At 36.0% G+C, this 22,021-nt stretch overlaps 1 protein-coding gene across 1 annotated transcript; it reads left to right on the forward strand.

Annotated features, from left to right (window-relative positions):
* Positions 1 to 11,458: 11,458 nt before the first annotated feature.
* Aadac (arylacetamide deacetylase) lies at positions 11,459 to 22,021 on the forward strand. The gene is made up of 5 exons (XM_034501183.2): positions 11,459 to 11,647; positions 16,094 to 16,316; positions 17,585 to 17,654; positions 18,698 to 18,869; positions 21,091 to 22,021. The coding sequence occupies exons 1-5, from the start codon at positions 11,513 to 11,515 to the stop codon at positions 21,685 to 21,687; spliced, it is 1,197 nt and encodes a 398-aa protein (XP_034357074.1). The 5' UTR covers positions 11,459 to 11,512; the 3' UTR covers positions 21,688 to 22,021.

Below are 22,021 nucleotides of genomic sequence, written 5' to 3' on the forward strand. Positions count from 1 at the left end.
AAGTAAATATCTAGATGTACAATTCCTATTTTGTTGTTTAGATTACTAAGCACTATCAATACCAAAACAGTGTTTACCATATATGATTCATTCACTATACTTCATGTTGTTCACATGCATTGACAATCTGGTATGTATGTATTTATTTTAACATTGTCTTAAGGTTTCTATTCCTGCAAGGAAATACCATGACCGAAAAGCAAGTTGGGAAGGAAAGGATTTATTTGGCATATCCTTCCATATTGCTCCTTGTTTGTCCAATCTGCTTTTTTATTGAACCCAGGACAACCAGCCCAGGCATTGCACCAGGAACAATGGGCTGGGCCTTCCCCTGTTGATCACTCATTTACAAAAAGACTTCTAACTGAATGTCACAAAGGCATCTTTTTTTCAAATTTGGTTCCTTCCTTTCAGATAACTAGTTTGTGTGTGACATTGACAAAAGACTAGCTAGCACAACTGAGTTTTATCAGTTTGACATGCAAACACATTACTATTAAGCCACACCTTTTCTTTTTTATTCATCCTCAATATCTCACATTATAAACATAACTTTAAAAGTCCCACAGTCTTTAAAAACTAAAACACGTTAAAATTTCAGTCTCTTTGAAATTTCCAGTTTCTCTAACAATCTAAAACCTCCTTTAAAAATCCAAACTCTTTCATTGTGGGCTACTGTAAAAATCAAAATTAAATTAAAAACCTTCTTCAATACAGAAGGAACAGGGCACAGTAACAATCTAAACTAAGCAAAACCAAACCCCAATGGTATATGTAATTCAGGGTCCAATTATCTGGGATTCAGCCACAATCTCCTAGGCTCCTCCAAGGATCTTGCTTGAGTCACTTCTTTACTTCTGCCTCTTCAGCACACACGGCTTGTCTTCTAGGCCCCAGTGGGCTCCATTCAACTATTACTTCTATTCTTGATGGTAATTCCACGTTACTGACATCTCCAAAATTCTGGGGTCTTCTGCTGCAATTAGGTTGTGCTCTCACTAATACCCTCTCATAGTCTCTTCATGATGCCAAGCCTCAACTTCTTTGTATGACCCCTTCAATCCTGGGCCTTCAACTACCACTGAGGCTTCACCTTCAACAATGGCCATTTCTGGCCTCTCACAATGCCAAGTCTTAGCTGCTTTTCATGATCCCTTCATGCCTTCAAAACCAGTACCACCTGGGTGGCTCTTAAACTACAAAATGCAGCTGCGAACACAAGAGCCAACCGTGGCAGCTTCTAGAATGCAGCTTGTGTGTGCTGACCCTGAGTCAGCTACTTCTCATAAAGCTGCACCTCAGTGATGCTGGTCTCTTCTTAATCACTGATAATTTTTTAGCTTCAGACAACCAGGATGAATTTTCCCAGTAATGCAAAGATTTCACTTCAATGTTTCCAATCTCTTTGGCCCCATCTGACCAGAACAACAGAATCCCAAAACAAAATAGCAAATGGCACTGATAGAGTCTTTAAAGTTCCCTCAGAAACTTCACAAACCAGACCTCAATATTCTGCACTGCTCTTATGTTCTTACCTTCTAATCTACAGAACAGCTTATTGAGATCTCAACACTCCATGTCTTTTCTAGCCCAAAGTTTTAAAAACTTTCCTCAATCCTCTCCCAAACATGATTAGGTCTATCATAGAAACACCCCAATGTGATGGTACCAACTTGTTTTAGTTATGGTTTTTATTGCTGCAACAAAACAATGTGAAAGCAATTTGAAAGGAAAACACAAAAAGCAATTTGGGGAGGGTAAATGAACTGTCCTGTTAATGATGGAATGTTGTTTATTAAAGGATCTCTGAAACAACTAAAAACAAACAAACAACAAAACAACAACAGAAACAAAAAACAATTCCTTCAAAGACTCAAGAACATTTCAGACGAGAGGCAACAAAGGAGTGTGAAAACAAGAAATAATGGCTGACTACACAAAAATAGTGTCCTCCGGACTTAGCATGGCAGTTACACAGTAGTTATAGCATCATGCCCAAGACCAGTGAAAGCCTAATTCAGATCAAAGTCCACTATGGAGAGGGGATATGGGCTTACAGTTCTACCCCTAGCCAAGAAGACTTTTATGATCCTTAGCTCCTGAAAGAGGTGAAGACAGTTTTCTCTAGTGAATACTCCCGGTAAGTCAATGACGATCTAGTGCATTGGTCCTCAATCTGTGGCTTGCAACTATCTACTTTAGGGTTGAATATCAGATATTCTTCATATCAGATATTTACATCACTACTAATAACAGTATAAAATTGCAGTTAAAAAGTAGCAATGTCACAAATTCATAGCAGGAAGTCACCCCAACATGAGGAACTATATTAAAATGTCGCAGCATTAGAGAGGTGGAGGGCCACTGTTCTAGTAATAGGCTGCACATTTTAAAAAATAGGGCTGCCCAAATTAGCCTTGATGGGGATAAATGAGACAAAGATGAGTAAGAAGAGAAGTGATGATTCTAGGAAGAGTTGGGGAGATAGAGTGAACATGATTAAAACACAGTCTATGAAATTCTCAAAGAACTACTTATAAAAATTAGGTAAAATCTCCATGTAACCCAATCCCAGAACTAAGTTTCATTTGGATATAAGGAATGGCCAGTTGGTGTTCTATCTCTCTCATTATTGGGAGACTTCATTAGATTTGGTTTTATATATTTTAAGAAGTTTCTACTGCATTTGGTTTCTATATCATACCTCAGATGCCTCTTAATTCCACCTGTCTCTCCTTGCATTCTCCTTCTTAATCCCATCTCCCTTCCCCATTCCAGTCTACTACCCCACCCACTTCAGTCAATTCATAAAATCTATTCTATTTTACCTAACCAGGGAAATTAATGTTTTTCTCTCTGTCTCTTTCTCTATACCCAACTTCTCTAGTTCAATGGGGTATTTCTTAATTATCATTTTTAATGACTAATACACACATATAAGTGAGTACATGCCATATTTAACTTTCTAGGTCTGGGTTACTTTCAGGATAATTTTTTTCTAGTTCTATAAAAGTAACTTACATTTGCCTCATGTAATAGTTCTCTTTGAAGCCAATAAGTTACATATAATTTGGTTGCGTCCAATTGAGTTGTTGACCAAAGGTGTCTCATAGAAATCCCCAAACAACCCAGGCTGTTGTCAAGACAAATAGGTTGCTGTCTGTAAGCAGACAGCAAGGCTCCATTGCTGAAGGTAACACTCACACAATTCATTGAACATGGAGACAGTAAGCTGGTGCCCACATAGAACCTTCACACCTGTATTCTAGTCTCCTTATTGTGGGAAGGTACTCTGTATCAGGTTCTCTGAGGATGTATTTTAGATTTCAGTTTATTATTTTTATGGGACACCTGAACATGTGAATGAGTGGATTTCTGGTTCTTGTGACTTGTCTTAGAAGCCGGGGGGAGGGGGGGGGGACGGACACTTTTTCCTTCTACTGATTTTCCTTGTTTGTCCTTCAAAGACAAGGGGTATTGTGTAATCTAACTGTATTTTGTGTTGTTACATTTTATTGTTATCTCTTAGAAGCCTCTTCTCACATGAGAGACAAAGAGAATGGATCTGTGTGGGAGGGGAGATAGGAAGGTACTTGGAGGAATAGAGGGAGCAGAAAATGTAATCAAGTATATTTAAAAATATATTTAAAGTATATTTAAAAATAAAAAATTGGTTAAATGTTACTGCTTATTTTCATTCATCATGTGTGTATATGTATATATATACATATTCAAGCATATACATATATATGTGTATATGTGTGTGTGTGTGTACTGTGTGTGTGTACCTGTACATATCATACTATACATTATATATTTTATTTAGTATGTAGTCCTAAGTATTATGTGAAATGTATCCAGTACACCCTGCATGTGAAGTAATACCATTTGTGTTCCAGCTTGTTCCTGTGGCAGAGCTTCCGGGTTATACCTTAGGAGAAAATGATTTCATAGATTGAAAAACTGGGTAGAAACTAAAGCAGTTACATAAAGCAGTTACATATTTTTTAACAGAGTCATGTTTGCCAAGGGAAATCTCTCAAACTGCCTAAACTGTGACAGAGGGTTTTATGTTCACATAGCCTGGAAATATACCTGAGATCCTATTGAGGGCAGAAGTATGGTAGAATGACTGGTCCTTTGCTTTTCAACCACTCCTATGGATGGGTGCATATGCCTTTATGCATAATGACAAACTGTTTTTGTGCTATAGCTTCACACTAAATATTGAACCAGGGAAGGTCAGTTTTCTACTCATCCTCCACCAAAATTATCTATTTTTTTCAATTTCATGCCAATTTCTGAAAAGATAAGTAAATACAACCAGTCTATGGTGACTGAGGATTGCATAGAGCTTGTAATGTAACTTGAATAGAAATAATAATAATAATAATAATAATAATAATAATAATAATAATAATAATAAAATTTGATAATTAAATTTATTGAAATTAATTTTTTCAGAAAGGCTTTAAAGTCTTAGATGCATAATGCATGAGCACACTCTTAAGCTTATCTCTGCATTATAGACATCTTTTCACTGATAGACTCAGGTGATGCTGATACTGTCAGCCATTTCAAAATTGGTACAATTGACAGAGATTTGAGTCTTCAAATATAAATTCAGTTATTTTAATGCATACTATTGCATGATGATTGTTACTATCAGATCATTCCTTACTAGTCATAGTTATGATTTGTGTATAAGGGGAGACAAGTACTCAGAAAAATCTGCTTTATGGTATTAAAATAAAAAAAAAAAAAACAGAGAAATCTGTGTTACACATTTGGCTCCTATCACCCTTTTAATTTTTTTTAGCCAAAAAAATGTATACTCTATCGAACATCTTCATGCACATCATCTACCCCAACTCCTTTCAGCTTCTAGGAACCAGCATCCTATTCATTCCCTGTTCCTATAAAATTGGCTTTTTTTTTTTTTTTAAATGTCAGGCTTCTTACACTTAACATAGCTTTCTACTGGTTAGCTGCGGTGGTAAAAAATCAGATTTTCTTTTTTAAATAGGTAATGTTTATTTTTAAAATTGCAAATGATCTCAATTTACTATTTATACATAAGATGAAATTAAGATACTCATAGCTACTTAGTTAAATACAAAGTAAGAATTTGGTTAATATTCTCTATTACTTTTCATTTCTGCTGTCCAAACTGTATTGGCATTTTTAAGGGAGACGTTATATACAGTACTGTTCCAATTACACACATTTGCCAAACCAACAAATATAAGTGATTTTATATATTTCAATCATCCAGTTAGAGTTTTGGTTTTACCAAGATGTGAGAGTTTTGCCATTTATTTCTTGATAGATGCAAGTCAAAACTTTTAAATAAAATTTGTTTTCAGAAAAGAAGCATAAAGTAATGATTCTTAAAATAAGGGGGTGCTGTGCTGGAACTAGTTAGAAAATGATTCTTTGTTTGTAATATTCAGGCCCTTCCTTTCCCCACTTCATCAAATGTGGCTTAAAAACCACTAAATGTTTTTCCACTCACAGTTTTGAGTCTATAATTTGAATCAGGGAGCAAGCATGGTCAGGTTCTGCTAAAGATCCCTTCTGGGTTAAAAAACAACTGATTTGTCACATGTACTCACATGCTAGAATGAGATAAGTACCTCTTTTTTATAATGAGAACATGAATTCCATTTGTGAAGATGCCATCGTGCTTAATAACTTACAAAAAGACAAGCAATCACCAAACACCACTGCACTGGGGGCTCCCACATGTAATGCTACAGGGACAAAAACAGTGTTGCTATTCTTAATTTAAAATTATATAAAGCCCATACCAAAAACTTCTAAAACATTAATTCATATAATATCAATTCTATGTCAAGTATCTAAAGGCTCAACTAAATATTATCTAGATATGGATGATTTCAGCGCATGTTTTTTTCAGAGCCAAATTTCTCTCCTATGGATCTGTAAAATCAAACACATTATGTTTACATAATAGAAAGGTGGGCTGAACAGTATATGGACATTCTACCTACAGAGTGAAAAATAGGGCCCTTTGGGGTAATGATATCACCCTCATCTAGGTAGTGATATCATCCTCATTAGGAAAGCAGCTTTAGAACACAGCCCACCAATTAGCACAATCACAATGGCTGTTTCTGAGAGAGGCAGAGCCCTGAGGACTGCTGTAGAGCTTCCATCTACTGGCAACCTCACATCAGATCTCTCATAGCATATGAGTTGTGTGAAGATTTTAATGGGGCTTTCAGCCCCTCACTGGGCAGTATCATTGGCTCTTACAATAGCAGAGTTTGATCTTTCTCAAACATTGCTACTGATCAGTTTAATGATTCAACTACCATTCTCAGAAAGAATTTGGAGATATAGATTGTTAGTGAAGTTAGGTTAAGATGTTTCTGCTAGTGGCTCTGATGTAGAAAAATTTAAAGAGCAATTTGAAGGTCAGAAAGTCACACTCTTAATAGTTACACCAGGGAACATTTCAGGGAATAAGAACAATGGCAGCCAGACTGCCACTAACTGATGTGCCTCTCTTGCTAAAGGTTAAGATTTGTGGGGTTTTTTTTTTTTTTTTTTTTTTTTTTTGGATTTTTATAAGATTACATTTTAAGTAGTCGTAAAATAATTGATTCTTTGTAACTACAGACTGCTACCTGCCAGTAAGAGAAGCTGGCTGAGAAAATTACTTTGCTTGCTTACATTTTTTAAAAAAAAAATCTATAACAAGTTGCTTAGTTGTGAATGTGTGTGGGTTCATGAGAATTATTTTTTTTTTACCTGTACTATGTAATGTTTATTCATATACAGGGACATGATTGGGGACTGTATTCATATACAGGTACATATTGGGGATATACATATTGGGGAATGTGATTTTTCCCCTACATATAATCATTGGAATCATTGACTAGAAGAGAAATATAATACAATCACTTTGTAATTTGTATACTGCTTGAAAGATTGTCCTGAAATATATAAGCTGTGGGAGAAAGAAAGAAAGGTGTTAAAGCCTGCTCATTGAAGCTTGCTCTATCCATCAACTGTATGTATTTGTATATATGTGTGTAAAGTTGTTGTAGCTTGCTCCTTAGAGCTCTGCTCCACCCATCTACAAAATGCATGTTTGTGTATGTATGTAAAGTGGTTAGGGCTTTGTTCCATCCACCCAGTGTGTATGTATGTATGTATGTATTTATGATGTATACAATAATATATGTAGGTATGTATGAAGTTGTTGGAGCTTGTCTTGTTTCATCTAACAAGTGTGTGTGTACACACACGTGTGCACATGCATGTGCATGCCTATGCATGTATGATTCTTCGTCCTCTTTTTCTATGTCAGCCCCCAAAGAGTTCAAAGAGTTTCTCACCAGTCACAGGAAATGCTGGTCCCCATGAATCAAGTTTTATTTCCTCAGAGAAAACTCTGCTGAGTGTTCAATCACTAACTCTATGCTTTTGCCTCTTTGTACCCTGGATGTTGAAGCTGGCCTTTGATAAACTCATAAAATTTATGAGAAAGACCCACCACAACCCTCTGCTTTGTCTTGTCACTTTGATGGCCTTTCCCCCCTTTTTATTCTCGTTTCATATACTACATTCAACCATAGCCTCCCCGCCTCAACTCTTGCTAGTCCTTCTGCCACTCCTCCTCTCCCCAGATCCACTTCTTCTCTGCTTCCCTTCAGGAAAGAATACGTCTCCCAAGGATATCAACCAAACATAGCATAAGAAGATTCAACAAGACTAGACACAAACCTTCATAGCAAACCGGGACAATGAAGGAAAACAAATAAGAGGAAAATGGTCCCAAGAACAGGCCAAAGAGTCAGCATGTTAAGAGCCCACTGTCAAGAGTCCAATAAAAACTACAAGATGAACAACTATAATATATATGCAGGGGACCTAGTGCAGACCCTTGAAGGCTACGTCATTGCTGCTTTAGTCTCTGTTAGCATCTATGAGCCCTGCTTAGTTGATTCTGTGGGTCTTGTTATCTAAGCTAGTCTAGCATTTGACTGTCCTTAAGAACAGATTCCAAGTCTGAAGATGTAGGAGGATAACCAAACCTATTAATGTGTGCTGACATTATCCAATTTATTTAAGTCTTGGCTATAAAAAATGAAGGTAATTCTGTTTGAACTAGCACATCTAATTTCTTCTGACTTGGATGTAGACAAGCCAGGTTTCCAGATCATCAGCTTTGGGGCTCTCTTTAGCACAATTTATCTAGTTCTCAGACCTTAGAATGGAGATGGGACATGAAAATATGCTCCCTGGAGTGAAAGCCATTGAATATAGAATGAACTTCCGTAAGAATTTTCCTGTTTTACCAGTTTGCAGATGACAGTAGAATTCTTGAAATTCATATTAATGTGAGATGAGGTGATTCCCATAATAAATCTGTTTTTCTTTTTGAAAATGTCATACATATTTATCATTAACTATAATCATATGAAGCCCCCACTTTCTCATCCAACTCCATCAGCATGCCAACTCTCTCCCCTCTCAAGTTCATATCATTTTGAATTTTTTGTTTGTTTTTGTTGTGTGTGTGCATGTGTTTGTTCTCTCTCTGTATGTGTTTGTGTATGTGTTTGTATGTGTGTGTGTGTATGTGTGTGTTTGTCTTTATCTCTTTCTTTCCCTCTCTCTGTCTCTCTCTTTGTGTGTGCGTGTTTCTCACTGTGTTTGTCTCTGTGTGTTTTTGTGTATGTTTGTATATGTTTGTCTCTATCTGTGTGTGTGTTTGTGTGTGCATGTGTGTGTGTGTGTATGTGATAGTCAACTTAGTCCAGTTAGAGCCACCAGGAAGTGGATGGATATGGATTCACCCAGTAGAGCATAGGAAACTTACTATACTAGAGGCCACATTTTCGATAAAACATGATTCTCCACATTCTAGCAACTATCTACAGCTATAGCTCCTCAGTAAGGGAGAGGCCTGGCAATAGTCTAAGTCACTTATCCTTGGACTTTGCCTGGCTTACCTTTGATAAGTCTTGTGTGAGTAACCATGACTGCTGTGTGATCATGCTTGAGATAGCCGTGCCACATCTGCCATCTCACAACATTTCACAGCTCCCCTCCCTCCTCTCAATATCTTAAATTTTTCCTTGCTTTTTATTCGTGATGTTTTCAGAGTCTCTGTGTGGTGTGGGCAATAGACATGCCCCGTTTAAGGCTTCAAGCCAAGTATCTCATTCTCTTCCTCTAACCAGTTATGGATTTCTCCATTGACTGCTGTATATTGTAAAAACAAAAGAAAAAAAGAAAAAAGAAAAAGGTATAATTGCATACATGTAAAGCAGTAGTGCAGTAGTTCTCAACCTGTGGGTAGATGATACCCTTTGAAGGTCAAATGACCCTTAAATCAGGGTCACCGAAGACCATAGGAAAACACAGATATTTATAGTACAATTCATCACATTAGAAAAATTACATTTATGAAGTAGCAATGAAAATATTTTGATACAACATAAGGGACTATATTAAAAGATTGCAGCATCAGGACAGTTGAAAACCAAATTATAGGACCAATTTGACAGTATGACCATTCAGAAAAATAACAAATACTATCCTAACGTCTCCAACACCCCAAGCCACAGGCTTTGGACTATATGTTAAACAGTATTGTGTACTTAATGCACTCCTATGGAGAAGGCCTCAAATCTAACCAGAAATGGGTTACTCACCCACAATGTTTAACCCACGATTACACCAGTAAACACATCTCTTTGGGAGGTTTGGCACTGCAGGAAAGCCATTCCAGTGCTGCTTAAAACCACTGATAGTGTTTCTCTTCTAGACCCCTCAGCACAACAAAAAAGGCAGCTAGTGGGAAGAAAACTTCTTGAACAATTTGGTATTGAGTTCTTTATGTTCTATAGCTAAAATTCTGGTGTTTTCACACAAGGGTGAGCCCAGAATGGCAGACTGGAGTTAGATCCTGGGGCCCAGAACACATTTTCAACAGACAAAAACATTGCCACAACTTTACTATAACCTAGTCTTTTCTGAACACTGCAACATGTTTACTGAAAGAAGAAAGACAAGTTGAATTAAAAGAATAAAAGAAAAACTAAATCTGAGACAATGATCAAAACTCATTTGGGCAGATATCCATGAAAAAAAAAAAAAACAAGTGGTTTGGAAAAAATAAAGATATCTAGTTTCCTGAAACCACCAAATCAATTCTAACAACCCGCTCATACAAATAATTAGATGAAATTCCTGATGCAGGATTCTTTTTAATTTGGGGCAGTTATAATATAATTACAATGGTTCTCACTTTCTTTTTTTTCCAGACCCTTCTCTGCTCTTCAAATTCCTGGCTTCTTTATTCTTCACTTTCACTGATCTCTTCTGCAAGACCATCTGTCCACCTAACAATGTCTCATAGCATGTGAGGAAAAACACTCTGTGCATAACACAGACAATCATGTGTGGTAATTAGACAAAAGTAGACCAAGGTTTCTACTCTTGTTTGCTTTCATAGTGCTATAGGAAAAAGCCTTTGTGAAACAGAGAATCAAATATAAAATATTATTTTTAGAAATATGTAGTTATGTTTACTCTTTAAAAAGTGGTCTGGTAATATTCATCCTTCCACTACCATATTGATATGAAGATTATTTGATGCGATCTACTTATTGTGAAAGTTAAGTAATTAGGTTGAATTTGACATGGTATATGATTGAAGCTCAATTGAACAGAATTTAATACCTGAGTCATTCAACAGTTGAGTCATTCATTATCCAAACAAATGGGGATTAGGACAGATAAGTGACTTTGGTGCAGATTTACTGGTGGCAGCCATAAACTTAACATCTAAAGAGATGATTTAAATTAGAATATCAGACTAAGAGGTGGAAACTGTCTAATTATCAATTCAGCCAAATATAAAATGAAGAGAAATAGGTTTCTCAAAGTCGAGGCTGTACAGACTGGAATCAGTTGAGCTGTGAACAGAAAAGAAACATGACATAATTATACTATAATCTCAAAATAAAAACAATAATATAAACAGAAAAATACTTCCTAAGCAGAGCCCTTGAACAGTTACTAAAAACTCCTGGAGTTTCTCAGCAGGGAGGAAAGTAAGGCACGGAGGAAATGAAAGGAAATGGACATCTTTTTAAATTTTCACATAGTTTTAAAGGTGCTGTTGATCTTCTCTTAGTTTCTACTTGACATATTTACTGTCTTTCTCAAATATTGCAACTACATACAGGTAAAAGAGTCTGAATAATAATGCCTTTGTTATGATGTGTTTTCATAGCAAACTGTTTGGCAACAGACTGTTGCTGATAGATAAGAAGGTAACTTGGAGATAGAACCTCTACTTTGAAATTCTTTGTAGAGTTGGGGCGCCTATGCACTAAGAGATTGCACAGTGGAATTTGGACTGAAAAAGTTAGGTAACACTTTATGACAGGTTAAAATTCAACATTCAAAGTTTTGAAATCAGTGTATTTGTTAGCTACCAAAAGTAGAAAAAGCAGGAGGAAACATGGGGAGAACCGTTTTTCTTCTCATCTCTGTGGTGCTTGTAGCTTATTATGTTTATAAACCTCTTCCAGATGCTATTGAAGAGCCTTGGAAACTAGTATGGCAAACTACACTTCCAAAAATAGCAACAGATTTGGTAAGTTCTGAATTTTATCAACCTTATGAATGCTGAATAACTTTAAAAAAGAGAAAGTACGAGTTTTGAAAGATGTTTCTTAGCATGATCCTTTTCTAGATCTGATTCCAGTTACAGAAGGCAACCAAGAAGAGAGAAAGGAAAAGAATAATAGAGGATACAGAGAGAGTTTGCTTTACAGTACTCCCAGGTGAAGGTTTTTAGAAGAATCAACTTCAGTGAAGGAGAATGGCCTAGTATTCTGTTTAATTATAGAAATCTATGCAGTAGGTTTAGATTCATGCATGGAAATCTGTGCATGTGGGACAGTTAGTAAGGCTGATTGGTTAAAACAAACCAAAACAAAAAACAGACAAACAAACAACCCAGCAACACAAGAGACAAGACCATATAATTCTCAGTTGGAGCCACTATTGCATCTATGGGCATTTTGTATAGGATCCTCTTCACTCTATTGTATGCTTCCATTACTGTATAGAAACTTTTCAGTTCTGTGAGGTGCCATTTGTCTGTTGTTGTTCTTAATTTATAAAAAACAAAAAACTGGAGTTATATTTATAGAATCCTTTCCTGTACCTGTAAATTTCGAGTGCAACCTAAAATCTTTTCTAGAAGTTTCAGAGTTTTGGGGTTACTATTGCAGTTTTTTTTTATCAATTTACATTTTATTTTTGTGCAGAGTGAAAGGTAAGTGTGTAATTTAGTTATTCTACAAGTGGACATCCCATTGGATATCCCATTGTAGCAGCCCAAATCACTATTTTCCTCCAGTACATGACTTTGGCATCTTTGTGGGCTATCAGTCATCTATGAATATGTTTCATCATATCATAAATAACATTTAAATCTTCCACATACATATTTGAGACCATTATAAAAATGTTTTGATTGCACTATATAGGGGACAATTTAATATTACCTTATTCCTTTGCCTTTGCTAAAAATATGATTATGTTTTGTTTCGTTTTGGCCTTTTTCTGTTATATTGGGTTTCTTTGTTTGGTTGCTTTAGTTTTCATTTTAGTGGGTTTTTTGAGACACACACACACACACAGAGAGAGAGAGAGAGAGAGAGAGAGAGAGAGAGAGAGAGAGAGAGAGAGAGAGAGAGACTAAGTTGTGTGAACAGTGAGGTGGGGAAATATAACTAGAATATATTGTATGGAAATTTTTAAATGAAAAATGCAATATGATTACTAAATGTAAAGCATTCTAACTAAAATAAAATTCTATAGGTAAAAAGTATAAAAGAATTCATCTCATGTTTTGATGATAAATTATAAAACAACATGAAATGTACTACAATGGTAATGACATCAACAGAAATTAAAATTTGTAGATTAGTGAAAGAAAAGACCCAAAAGTATATTCACATTTAAAAATCTTTTGATATTTGACAAAGATGTCAAAATACACACAAGAGAAGACAGCACCTTCAACAAAATTTAGAGAGATAATTGCATGTGCACATGTCAAAACTTTATCTATCATACTGAATGAAAGTCAACTCCAAATAGATTAAAATAATGAGGTCAATGTGAAAGCTAAAATGCTAGAAGAAAGTGTGGTCAATACCCTACACAACATAGGTGTGGGAAACATTCTGTACGGAATATCTTTTACCAAGGAATTAACGTCACCTATTGAAAAACGGGGCCTCAGATAATTAAAAAACTTCTGAACAGCAAACTATCAGTTCAGTGAAGAGGAATTTCTCAAAGGGAGGGAATCTTTGCCAGCTATATATTTGATAAAAGATTAATATCTAGAATACAAAATAAGTCAAAATGAAAGAATCAAGAAAAAAATGACAAAATTAAAGTTTTTTAAAATTTAAATATAAAGCTCTTTAAGGGATTTGTTTCCTCTTTAAGGGCTTCAACCTGTTTACCTATGTTTTTCTGTATTGTTTTCAGTGAGCTATTTATATCCTTAAAGAACTACTTAAAGACTCTATTATCTTCTTGAGATAGGATTTTAGGTCAGCATCCTGGTTTTCAGGTGTGTTGGGGTATCCAGGGCTTTCTGTGGTGGGAGAAGAGGGTTCTGATGGTGCCAAAGTACATTGGCTTCTGTGGCTTATGATCTTGCACTTGCCTCTCACCATCTGGTCATCTTTGGTGCTAACTGGCCTGGGTTTCTCTTATTCACAGTTGCTGGGATTGCAAGCATTGTGAAGATCAGCTTGACAAATTCTCAAAGTGCTAAAAGTAGATCTGCCCTAAGACCCATCTCTCTCACTCATTGGCCAAAGGATTCAACATCCTGCTCTACAAATAGTTTTTCAGCTATGTTCATTGATGCTCTAGGCACAATAGCTAGTATAACAATCAAAATATCCCTCAATTGACGAATGGATAATGAAAATGTGGTACATATTCACTATAGTATATTATTCATCTCTGAAGAAAGCTGAAATCATAGAAATGGAAGCTGCAGTTGAGATGTAATGTATAAGGGAAGAATATATTACAAAAGAAAATATACTGAGTGAGGCAACCCAAATCCATGAAGACAGCTGCTACATGTTCTTGATGTGTGGATTATAGTTCTCAACATTTAAATGTTAGTATATAACCTAGAGACACTATAGAAACCAGAGAAGGTAGTAGAGATCGTAGGGGAAGAAGAGAAATAGAGGGGATAGGAGGACACAGCAGGAAAGGGAAGTCAAGGCCTAGGGATTAACTGGAAACTTGTTGCAGCCCGTACTGCCCGTTCTGGTCCGAGGGTCAGGGTCTAGCGAGAGAGAGAGTGGGGATAAAGGGGAAGAGACGCGAAGAATGGAGACAAGACAGAGATTCTGATCAAGTCTCGTTTATTGAAGGGAATTCTGAGCTATTTATAGGCTTTTGCCACGTGCCTTGTAGGCGCGTGGATACCACGTGCCTTGCAGGTGTTGATATGATGTAAGCCTTACAGGCGTCTATAGCGTGAACAGCACGTGCACTGCAATGCTTTGCAGGCGTGGATAGCACGTGTGCCTTAAAGGCATGTATGGCGTAGATAGCACGTGGACAGCACGTGAACTGCAATACCTTGCAGGCGTGGCCACCACGTGCACTTTGCAGCTGGGGGCAGTAAGCAGCAACACAAAATATGTGGGATATCAGAGTGTGCTTCAGCTGTTGTAGGCTATTGAAAACCAAATCTTTCGTCAGGGTATATGGTTCTAGATGGCTGCAAAGTTGATCTAGCCGCTTTCTGCTAAAGTCGGCTCCCAACAGAAACTGGGGTTGGAGGACAATGCAAGGGGAGGAGAGGAGAGACAGAGAGAGAACTCTATGGTTGTCTGAAAAATATCACGGGTAAACATTATTTTATGTTAACTCAAAAAATTTCACCTGAGAGTAAAAATCCTCCCATCAAGAGCCACAGCAGCTATATCTAACAAAAATTCTGATGCAAAAGACTGCCATTGCTACTGGTGGCTGTCAAGAAGTTGAAAGCAAGACCTTGTTGCTGAAGACACCACACACTTCCAACACAAGAATTGGAAGAATCAAGCTAGAGCTGGAAAGCTCTCGCCTTCACAATTAGCTCTCATAGGAGCTGTGCAAGCTTTTGACAGAGTAGAGCAATAAATGTCCTACCCAGCTATGATACCTAGTAAGTACAAGAATGGCCAGCATTGCAAGATGGTTCCCAAGGTGCAACAGTAATAATTACATCTTGGGTAACCAACATTGATTTGATTGGGTTTAAGGCCTGCTCAATAGGAGGGAAATTTGATCAGGTGTCATAAACCCAGTCAATGAACTATGGCTAGTGAGGTCACTGTCCTTGAGGAAAACTTACCCCTACCAGTTTACTAAACTAGTATAATTTCTCACTGCCTTCTAAATGTTCATCCCCTTACCACAGACACACATACAGAGACCACAACAAAAAGCTACAGTTAGTAAAATTACAAAAATAAACCCCCAAACCTAAAAAACAATTGACTATGGATTCTCAACACCAATTGATACATCTACTACTCCTATACCTAAGGCTCAGGGAACATGATACACGAAGGGACAAAAAAGATTAAGAGCCAGAGGACCAAGATATCTGAGGTAACATAGAGTCTCATATCTACATATGTATAAATATATAGATGTATAAAATAGGAAAACAGCACCCAACAAATCTTAGAAATTGGTGACCTAAGCAAGATCAGGGTACTACCAACTCCAGCTGACTTTCTAGTGTGGTGGCAGAAATGTCATAAGACCCTATCCATAGCTTTAACAGGTGATAGTTCACTGGCAAGAGTGGAACAAAATTCTCCAGGGAAAAGACCCTGACAGGTTATCCAATCCCAAGCAGTCAGCTGTAAATACATATTCATATGAGCAACACTAGAGGAGCTCAGCAGGCTGCATTTACACACACACACACACACACACACACACACACACACACACACACATAATTGTTTTTTTTTTCTCTCCCTCTTCTTAGGCTTCTTTTGTCGAACTTTTGGGAATCAGTCATTTCATGGACACGATGCGATTACTTATGACATTTCAGGAAGTCCCACCCACATCTGATGAGAATGTCACGGTGATGGAGACAACTTTTGACAGTGTTCCTGTTCGCATATACATACCCAAAAGGAAGTCAACAACACTCAGGCGTGGCTTGTTTTATATTCATGGTGGTGGCTGGTGTTTGGGAAGTGCTGGTATGTCCCATTGGTTGAACATTCTTGTTTATCCCATAAAATATTGTCTGAGCATAAAAAGACATATAAAGTCATATGTAACTTAGATAATACTTCAATTGTTTAATGTGCTCTTTTCTGAAAGGTGAATTAATTAATTACTACTCAAAGCTATAGAAAAAAATCTCACTTAAGAAGAGAAATGGCTTCTTAAACATGGAACTTTATTATTGTATAATTGGTAGAATGCTGTAGTGAGAACAAAAGTGGTGTGAACTGAACAGTGAGTGAAATAGCAGCTAATAGAGATGGTGACTGTGATCTTTTATAAAGCATTAAGACAAAGTGAATGAGACAAAGATGTTAGGTGCAAAAGCATAGAGCCAAACATGTTATATTTATTTGACATTACATATTTCACTTGTGGCACATAGATTATAATATCTTACTGTATATAGTTTTGTGTTGTAATTTGACTTTATTAATGTAAGTATATAAGTACAAATAACATATAATTGGTATATCTAATCTAATTTATAATGTATGTATTTTATAATAACTCAAGGAGCCTATGACAGCTTCATAAGCTGATGTTAAGATGGTGGAATATGAGGTATTCTGGAATGGGAGGTGTGAGACTAAAGAAAGACGGTTTTTTGACCTTGAGAACTTGGAGGCTCTGGTTTATTTTTAACCTATGTTATCTGTATTTGGAACAGTTTTCCAAACCCAGGTGAATGTATATAGTCCATTCCTAACCCATTGCATTGCTAAGGGGGAAAAACACCAAAATATTATTTATCCCTCTCTCCCTAGTTATGGATGGATGTGTGAATAAGGACTTAGGTTTTCTCTTTCTCTTTCTCTTTCTCTTTCTCTTTCTCTTTCTCTTTCTCTTTCTCTTTCTCTTTCTGGCAGTTTTATTGAAACATTACACTATTTCTAGGTACTGTGCTCTATACAATGCCATTAGAACAAGTATTACGTATCTGTGCTTTTTTATAACTTCTAACTCTAGACTAAACTCTCCTTAAAGTCTGCTATAGTTATTTGTACTTCCAGTAATATTCTTAAAATCTGTAAAGGTAAAATCTGCTAAATGAGAGGGAAAGACATGAAGCTTGATAAGAATGACAGAGCTTTAGAGTAGGCACTGTGAAATGGACAGAGCAAGCACCTTGCCTCATTTGTAGACTGTCTGTGAGGAGAAGCATACACTGATGTGATTTGGCTGATTTGCTTTCCATCCATTTGCTTACCAGCCTCTCACTCAGTTTTCTTGATTTCAGCTAACTACATCTATGACACTCTATCGAGACGGACAGCCCATAAACTTGATGCTGTTGTCGTGTCAACCGAGTAAGACCATGGTTTGCTTCTTCAGTGCTTAGCCATTCTATAGTAAAAAATCAATATCTTATTTATTATTGGAATGCTTCAAATGAAATTAAGAGAGTAAGCAAAAAAAAAATGAACTTAAGTTGGCAAGAATAGAGTTAGAGATACCAAAACAACAACAACAACAACAACAAAAACAACATGAAACACTCAAATTAACCAGGAATCAAAAGAAAAAATGTAGAAATCATTAGAACACAGTAACAGTGATGCATCATGTACACGAAGGACCTGCAGCCTTGTTTCTGTCAGCAGAGTGAATTCTTAGAGTCAGAGAATCACAGGAAACTGAGATTTAAAATTTTGCCTGGAGACTTTTTATATGTGGTGTGTGTGTGTGTGTGTGTGTGTGTGTGTGTGTGTGTGTGTGTGTGTGTTATATTATCCACAAGTGAACTAAGAATCATATAATTTTTGTACAGTATGGTCTCTCTGAGAATTACATGATAAACTATATTTAAAGGTTAATTCCCCATATAGCATGGCACAATCATTCCTGAAAGTAATTTATCCTCAAGCTACATATGAAAACAGGCAAAGATATATTCTTAAACATAGCATACTAGGGCAATATCTGATAAGAAATCAATTTGATAGAAATGAACAGAACAATGACATGTTTAATAAAATACAATGATAACATAGGTAGTTTTGTTATTGATGAAGTTATAACATATAATTAATGATATTTTTCTTCTATTAATTTTCAGTATAGTATAATAATTGTTAAAAGAATGTACTGGCAGATGTTGTTAAGTGTATATATTACCCATTATTTTTTCACTCTTTTTCTTTTGAATTCAACAAGGCTAATTCACTTGTTTTACTCAAGATTTTACTCATATACTAATTAAATTAAAGAATGCTTTATGATGGAGACTCTGTGGGTATAAAGCTAGCAATAATATTTTGTTTATTAAAGAAAACTTGGACTTTTAGTTTAGAAATACACCACATATCTTTAATTAAATTGCATAAGTTTTAAACTGTTATTCCTCATACAGCTATGGCTTAGCCCCAAAATACCATTTTCCAAGACAATTTGAAGATGTGTATAGTAGTTTACGATGGTTCTTGCAAGAAGACATTCTTGAAAAATATGGTGTAGATCCTAGAAGAGTCGGTGTATCTGGGGACAGTGCTGGTGGAAACTTAGCTGCAGCTGTGACCCAACAGGTAGGCTTCTAGGAGAATCTGTTTGATATTTTAAAACACCCTATATGTAAACTTATTTTCTCAGAAACTCTAAAGGTTATTGAGTACTTAGTCCTGTATGGTCATGGAAGGAACAGGGTAACATAGTTTCTCACTCCTGGAACAAAGCCAGTAGGGCAAGGCTTTTATGGCTGTTGACAGCTGCTGGCCATGAGCTTTGTTTATATAAGAGAATATATTTTTTACTTCATGTTCCTCCTTTAGGAAATATTCTCCCTGCCAAAGGTATAGGAGAAGGTCCTCTTTGCCAAGGTTAATGACTCCATAATAATAAGAGACATCTCAAATCCAGGAGGCAAAGGTGTGTCTATGACTATAGCATAAATGGTGAATGCTGTGACCTTCAGGACAGCCCTTAAGGCTGTGGGAAAAAAACTCTGAAAATACGAGTTCTCAACTATACAAAATATAAGGATGCAATATGGGTTATATGATGGGTTTCATGGACCAAAAAGAACAGCTAGCTTATCAGAAAGATACAAAGGCAAGCAGTTACAAAGGTAAGTAGATTCCTGAGTTCAAAGTCAGCCTGGGACACGATTTAGGTCTTGGCATGGTCAGAATGGTGATCTCAGGATGGTGTTCCATCCAGCTAACTATATTGTTTGTGATTACAAAGGCAAGGAGATCTCTGAATTAATTTACAATGATTAAAAATAATGTGTTTTCTGTTTTTTTCTAAGAATAAGGGAGCTGGGTTAATGAAATGCTGATTTGTGGGATAATCAAAAGGGAACCTGGAGTAAATGACTTCTATACTTGCTGTATATCCCTCTCTCCCTCCTCTCCTCTCTCTCTCTCTCTCTCTCTCCCTCTCTCTCTCTCTCTCTCTCTATATATATATATATATATATATATATATATATGTGTGTGTGTGTGTGTGTGTGTGTGTGTGTGTGTGTGTGTGTGTAAACATTTGTCTTCACAGTGCTTCTATACTTGCTGTATATCCCTCCCTCCCTTCCTCCTCTCTCTCTCTCTCTCTCTCTCTCTCTCTGTCTCTCTCTCTCTCTTAAGTATGTATCTCACTATGACAGATTTTACTAGTAGAGTTGATCATTGATCAGTGACAACAACTACTATAACTGTTGTATTGATAATTGGAATATGCCCAAACTAATATTATATATTTTGGTATCAGAATAATGAAATTTCCCAAAGGAAAAATGTTAGCATAGAAGTATGAAATTAATTAATGGGTTTATAGTTATCATTTGCTTGACAAGATTGATAATTTTAAGATCTAATTGTTCATAACATTTCAGAATATTTAGCCACTATGCTTGAATTTTATTTCCCACATAGTGCTATATTTAAAGGAAACTTCTTCATTTCCAGAGAATATATGCTACAAATTCTGTGATAAGCTCTAATATCCTATAAAACCAAATGTCCAAAATATTCTAGAGTATTAATCTGTACCCCATATGCCTCATTGCTCAGAAAGGCAACCTAGTATAACATGAGGTATACATCAAGAGGCAAGAATTTTTAAAACTAAAGCAGTATCCAATTGTGAATTTACCCTTCTTTTGTAACATCTTTAAACATACATTTATTTTTCCTGTTGAACTATCAGTTATTCTTTCATATACTTCTACTTCTGTAAATTTTAAATAATTCTGATTAATAATTATTGAATATCTTTATAAAATATCATACAATATGTTGTAGGCCATCATAGACTAAAAAGATGGAGAAAATTTCTAGATCTAAAACATTTTCAAGACAAAGAAGTTCCACACAGTTAACTCTAGAATTCAGTGTCTTGTCTTCCAAAACATATGTACTACTTTAAGAAACACCTTTGAGTGAGGTAAGTATTGGAACCTTCTCAGAGTTAGAGTTATGAGGTTAAATTGAAGAACCTCTCCTTATTCATTTTCCTGAATAAGACATGCATAAGCCACACCACACTTTACATATTGAAAAGATAAATTCTCAGTGTCGAAGTAAAACAATGCTCATTAATAGTTAAAGCTCTGCTTCTAATCTTCCTTGGTATTTGACTGAAATTAATGTTTATTAGTACATGTAGACAATATAGAGAACTGGAAAAATATGAAATATTTCTGTTCAACCTCATTATCTGAATCTATCTTATTTCTTCATAATATTTTTAGATGAAAGTATATCTACTAATTAAAATAGTCATTCAAATGCAATTTTGAATTTTTTTCAGCTTCTACAGGATCCAGATATCAAGAACAAACTCAAGGTCCAAGTCTTAATATATCCCGCCCTTCAGGCTCTTGATATGAATGTACCATCACTACAAGAGGATGCACATTTTCTGTTGTTAACCAAGTCATTAATGGTCAGGTTCTGGAGTGAATACTTTACTACAGACCAAGACCTGGAGAAAGCCATGCTTCTCAACCAGCATGTACCCATGGAATTCAGCCATTTGTTTCAGTTTGTGAATTGGAGTTCCTTGCTCCCTGAGAGATATAAGAAAGGTCACTTTTATAAAAATCCTTCTCCTGGTAGCTCTGAGCTTGCTCAAAAATACCCAGGGTTCATAGATGTAAAGGCATGCCCTCTGTTGGCCAATGACAATATATTGCATCATTTACCTCCGACCTATATTATCACGTGTCAGTATGATGTCCTAAGAGATGATGGGATCATGTATGTCAAGCGACTGCAGAATGTTGGAGTTCATGTGACTCATCATCATATTGAAGATGGATTCCATGGAGCATTTACCTTTCCTGGTTTAAAAATTGCAAATAGGATACAAAATCAGTACTTTAATTGGCTTATCAAAAATCTGTAGCAAAGCCTGCAAAATGATTTATTGAAGATACATAAACAACAAAATAAAAAATAAACTAGCAAACATAGTATTAAGGTTTCATGTACTGTTTAAAAGCTTTGTTTTTCTAATGAGCTAATAACTTCAATGTTTTGTTAATTTTATTATTAGCAAGCAATTTTTTTTTCATTCCTTATCCTGTATTTACCAACTGATGTATGCCTCCAAACTAGAGTTTTATGTGGGCATTGAAGAGAATGTCAACTTATTGGTTCAAAATTTACATGCTCACAGCAAATGTATTCATGTTGTTCTACTTTCATACTTCCTAAAGAATAAAATTTCACATGCAACA

This window comes from Arvicanthis niloticus, chromosome 4, assembly GCF_011762505.2.
Source record: "Arvicanthis niloticus isolate mArvNil1 chromosome 4, mArvNil1.pat.X, whole genome shotgun sequence".
Classification (NCBI taxonomy): Eukaryota; Metazoa; Chordata; class Mammalia; order Rodentia; family Muridae; genus Arvicanthis; species Arvicanthis niloticus.

Excerpts from the sequence above, each read along its gene's own strand:
- Aadac (XM_034501183.2), top strand. The coding sequence starts at position 11,513 with ATGGGGAGAACCGTTTTTCTTCTCATCTCTGTGGTGCTTGTAGCTTAT. Across the intron at positions 11,648-16,093 it reads CAAAAATAGCAACAGATTTG|GCTTCTTTTGTCGAACTTTT; the intron begins GTAAGTTCTGAA and ends CCCTCTTCTTAG. Across the intron at positions 18,870-21,090 it reads CTGCAGCTGTGACCCAACAG|CTTCTACAGGATCCAGATAT; the intron begins GTAGGCTTCTAG and ends AATTTTTTTCAG.